At 38.6% G+C, this 5,000-nt stretch overlaps 1 protein-coding gene across 1 annotated transcript in view; it reads left to right on the top strand.

Moving 5' to 3' along the window:
* sh3kbp1 (SH3-domain kinase binding protein 1) overlaps positions 1–5,000 on the top strand; it is a gene marked incomplete at its 3' end in the record, with an annotated part of 71,071 nt that overhangs the window by 17,632 nt on the left and 48,439 nt on the right. The window contains 1 exon segment of the mRNA XM_080418309.1: positions 4,774–4,928. Coding sequence (XP_080274435.1) covers positions 4,774–4,928 — 155 coding nt within the window.

Here is a 5,000-nt window from a genome sequence, read left to right as displayed (position 1 = left end):
CTTGTATATCTGCAAAAAAAAAAGTTAAAATCTGTGCAAATCTGAATGTATATTTATTTTTTAAGGGAACATTATTAACTCAAATCTTTGCTTCTGGGGGTCCCTGGAACAACATATTTTGAGATGGGGGTCCGCGGCCAAATACATATCATGTTGGGCGTCTTTGACATGAAAAAGTTTGCGAACCACTGATATTATAGCAACATAAGTTGCTATAATATAATAATAATAATAATGGGATATTTGTAGAATCCCCAAGAAGCAAAGATTTGAGTTACAAAATGTTTGCTTTAAAAACATAAACTAGACGTTGATGTTCTTTGCATTTGCTCAGTGGTGGAAGAAGTACTCAGATATTTTTACTTAAGTAAAAGTAGCAATACCACAATGTAAGAATACTCTGTTACAAGTAAAAGGCATGTGCCCAAAATGTTACTTGAGTAAAAATTCAAACTTATTGGCATCAAAATATACTTAAATTACCAAAAGTAAAAGTACTAAAATGTTTGAAAAAAGCAGATCTACAAGCTCACAACATCGAGCTTGTGTGCCGCGCTATGAGCTTGTACGTCTGTTTTTTTTTTTTAACACTTGGGGTGCCAAAACCGTAAATCTACGTCAAATCAATCTTTTAGGTTTTTTTGCACAAGGGGGGGGGGGGGGGGGGGGCTAGCGCAGCTCTGGAATCACCCACGATGACTCTGAGAAGGAAGGAAGGGACAGATGGATCACTGTGCCAAAAAAACCTGTCTCCCGTCCGCTCCCATTCTATATCTCCTTGCAAAAGACTCCATACTTTCTTAACTTTTTACTGTGGGGGAAAACAAGTCATTTTCGATCAGAGATCACTCCGCCACATGGTGACTGGTGTGAGAGATGTTATTGTTCCAGGTGTTATCCAGGACCATCCACCATCCTGCACGCATATATTGTTTACAATCGGGTGCTCGTCGTGGAGTCTACAGCTGTAAACAGCGCAGCGCTACAAACGGTGAGATCTCTGGCACTCAACGTCACTTTTTTAATAAAACTCTGGCACCGAATGCGTTGTTAATAGTCCAAATAAACCTAAGACATGACACAGATGCGTTCCCGGTCTCAATAGGTTAATAATGTATCTCTCAATTCAACATGTATTATTGGCGTGGTGCCAGCTGAAACAGCCAAAGCTGCTAAATCTCTCACCTCCATTTAGTGTGACTCAATAAAACACTTTAATTGGCCCAACAGTCCTAGAAGAAACAATTTATATATATATATATTACCAAAGCTGATACAGTAAATAAAATATCACGTTAACGACCAGCGTTTCAAACGGTAAACGGTCTGTATTTCTACGGCGCCTTTTATCTAAAGAGCTTTACAGCCACGGTCCATGTGGAGGCAAACCATGCAGGCAGTGGTGTAAAATAACTAAGTACATTTACTCAAGTACTGTACTTGAGTACACTTTTGAGGTATTTTAATATACTTTAAGTATATTTTGATGCCAATACTTTTGTACTTTTACTCAAGTAACTATTTGAACACAGGCCTTGTACTTGTAACAGAGTATTTTTATATTGTGGTATTGCTACTTTTATCTAAGGGCCCCTACACACTGCCCGACGTTTGAAATGGTCGGCGAGTAAACAGATCGTTAAGCATTTCACATTGCACGAGTTTCTGTCTTGAAATCGGGCTATATATATCGTTGTGGTTCTCGCACGATTGACTGATGAGTACACTTTTGAGGTATTTTAACTTTACTGGAGTCTTTTACATTTTCAGTACTTTTACTTCTACTCCACTACATCTCAGAGACAAATATTTTACTTTTACTCCACTGCAATTATTTGACAACTTTAGTTACTAGTTACTTTGCAGATATAAATTATGATATTATAAAACACACATTAACCACTTTAGCCCTATTTTATACATAGGCTATTTGAAAATAGCAGATATACAAGCTCACAACGTTGTGAGTTTGTAGATCTGCTATTTTCAAACATTGTAGCACTTTTACTTTTGATACTTTAAGTATATTTTGATGCCAATACTTTTGTACTTTTACTCAAGTAACTATTTGAACACAGGCCTTGTACTTGTAACAGAGTATTTTTATATTGTGGTATTGCTACTTTTATCTAAGGGCCCCTACACACTGCCCGACGTTTGAAATGGTCGGCGAGTAAACAGATCGTTAAGCATTTCACATTGCACGAGTTTCTGTCTTGAAATCGGGCTATATATATCGTTGTGGTTCTCGCACGATTGACTGATGAGTACACTTTTGAGGTATTTTAACTTTACTGGAGTCTTTTACATTTTCAGTACTTTTACTTCTACTCCACTACATCTCAGAGACAAATATTTTACTTTTACTCCACTGCAATTATTTGACAACTTTAGTTACTAGTTACTTTGCAGATATAAATTATGATATTATAAAACACACATTAACCACTTTAGCCCTATTTTATACATAGGCTATTTGAAAATAGCAGATATACAAGCTCACAACGTTGTGAGTTTGTAGATCTGCTATTTTCAAACATTGTAGCACTTTTACTTTTGATACTTTAAGTATATTTTGATGCCAATACTTTTGTACTTTTACTCAAGTAACTATTTGAACACAGGCCTTGTACTTGTAACAGAGTATTTTTATATTGTGGTATTGCTACTTTTATCTAAGGGCCCCTACACACTGCCCGACGTTTGAAATGGTCGGCGAGTAAACAGATCGTTAAGCATTTCACATTGCACGAGTTTCTGTCTTGAAATCGGGCTATATATATCGTTGTGGTTCTCGCACGATTGACTGATGAGTACACTTTTGAGGTATTTTAACTTTACTGGAGTCTTTTACATTTTCAGTACTTTTACTTCTACTCCACTACATCTCAGAGACAAATATTTTACTTTTACTCCACTGCAATTATTTGACAACTTTAGTTACTAGTTACTTTGCAGATATAAATTATGATATTATAAAACACACATTAACCACTTTAGCCCTATTTTATACATAGGCTATTTGAAAATAGCAGATATACAAGCTCACAACGTTGTGAGTTTGTAGATCTGCTATTTTCAAACATTGTAGCACTTTTACTTTTGATACTTTAAGTATATTTTGATGCCAATACTTTTGTACTTTTACTCAAGTAACTATTTGAACACAGGCCTTGTACTTGTAACAGAGTATTTTTATATTGTGGTATTGCTACTTTTATCTAAGGGCCCCTACACACTGCCCGACGTTTGAAATGGTCGGCGAGTAAACAGATCGTTAAGCATTTCACATTGCACGAGTTTCTGTCTTGAAATCGGGCTATATATATCGTTGTGGTTCTCGCACGATTGACTGATCGTGACAGGGGATCACTCATTGCAAGATATTTCACCACGATGCAATCCAGACCCAATACATCGCCTACATTTGTTTTTATTACAATTCATTTTAACCGACGTCTCACAAAAACGCACAAGGCTCCCGTGATATATGCACGAGACCGAGAGAGGACGCTAATGATTGACATTAAATATTTCTCTGTATGTGTGTCTCTCTCTCTCTCTCTCTCTCTCTCTCTCTATGAAACAAACAGGGAGCACGCAGTGTTGCCATGTCCACGTATTATAAGCGATTTTGGCCTTGTTTTTCTGTAAAGTTGAGTGTCTAAATATTGGTAGTTGTGGGTAGCGTTTTTTTTGGCGTAATTGTTTCTAAAGTGTAGTTGCTTATTTGGGCTTGTTTCCTAATGTTTAAACCAGTGGCTCAAACAACTTCTGAACATATAGACCCCCATGTATAAATATAGACCCCCATGTATAAATATAGACCCCCATGTATAAATATAGACCCCCATGCAAGATTTGTGTGGATTTGGAAAATATTCCAACATTTTCAAAACATTTGTTTTTGTAAAATAGCCGATCTAACGAGCTCACAACGAGCTTGTAGATCGGCTATTTTGAAATATCCAATGTATTTCTATATAGGTTTAAACTTTAAAGTGCTCGTGTGGCCTACATATAGTAGCTTCTTTTGAGATTGTTTTCATAGACCTGGTTGCTTATTTCTCTCGCAATATCTGGCAACACTGATCAGAACAGAAGCATAATCCTGGGACGTTCATGTCACGGTGATAAAAAGTATTCCAGTCTTGTTGATGACGAACCTTTATACGTACATGTAGACCTACTCTATATAGGCCTACAGTAAGTGACAAAGGAATTACAGTATATCCCCTCATACCTGCAAACTATAAAATAAATACCTGGCTGCATCAGAGAAGGAGTGCACGTGTTCTAAATGTTTTAATGACACCGGTTGCATTGGCTGTAGCAGCACGGCTCTCATCTGGACCGACAGCCCCAAATATTAAACATGTTGGATATCTAAAACTTGTCGGGAACATGTCAGGGTTTATCTGGGTGGGTCTTCTCGGAGTACCTTACACACTGCGTGATCAACACCTCGCCGAGGAGCGCCCGATCCTGACTGAGAGCGGGTGGTTTTGTCGGCGAACACCCAAGAATATCCCCGACAGCCAAATCGGGTGAAATATCGTACAGTGTGGAGGGGTCTGAAGTAGAATATCTGAGTACTTCTTCCACCACTGTAGAGCACTGGTTCTCCAACTTTTTCATGTCAAGGACCCCCAAAATCATATGTATTTGGCTGCGGACCCCCCCAACCTTAAAAATATGTTACTATCTCTCTCTATATATGTCTGTCTCTCTCTCTCTCTCTCTCTCTCTCTCTCTCTCTCTCTCTCTCCATAGAGGCAGTGGTAGAGTTTGACTATGAGTCTCAACAGGAGGATGAGCTCAGTCTGGCGGTGGGCGACGTCATCGTTAACATCCGGCGAGACGACGGCGGATGGTGGGAGGGCGAGCTAGCCGGGAGGCGGGGCCTGTTCCCCGACAACTTCGTCAGGGTGAGTCACTTCATTTAAAAAGGCACTTTGGATAGAGTGAATAGAGTGGATAGAGTGAATAGAGTGTGGTGT

Source organism: Gymnoscopelus braueri (assembly GCF_963280865.1).
Source record: "Gymnoscopelus braueri genome assembly, chromosome: 21".
Taxonomy (NCBI): domain Eukaryota; kingdom Metazoa; phylum Chordata; class Actinopteri; order Myctophiformes; family Myctophidae; genus Gymnoscopelus; species Gymnoscopelus braueri.
The sequence above is the reverse complement of the archived record's forward strand: the minus strand, read 5'-3'. Positions and strand labels throughout refer to the sequence as shown.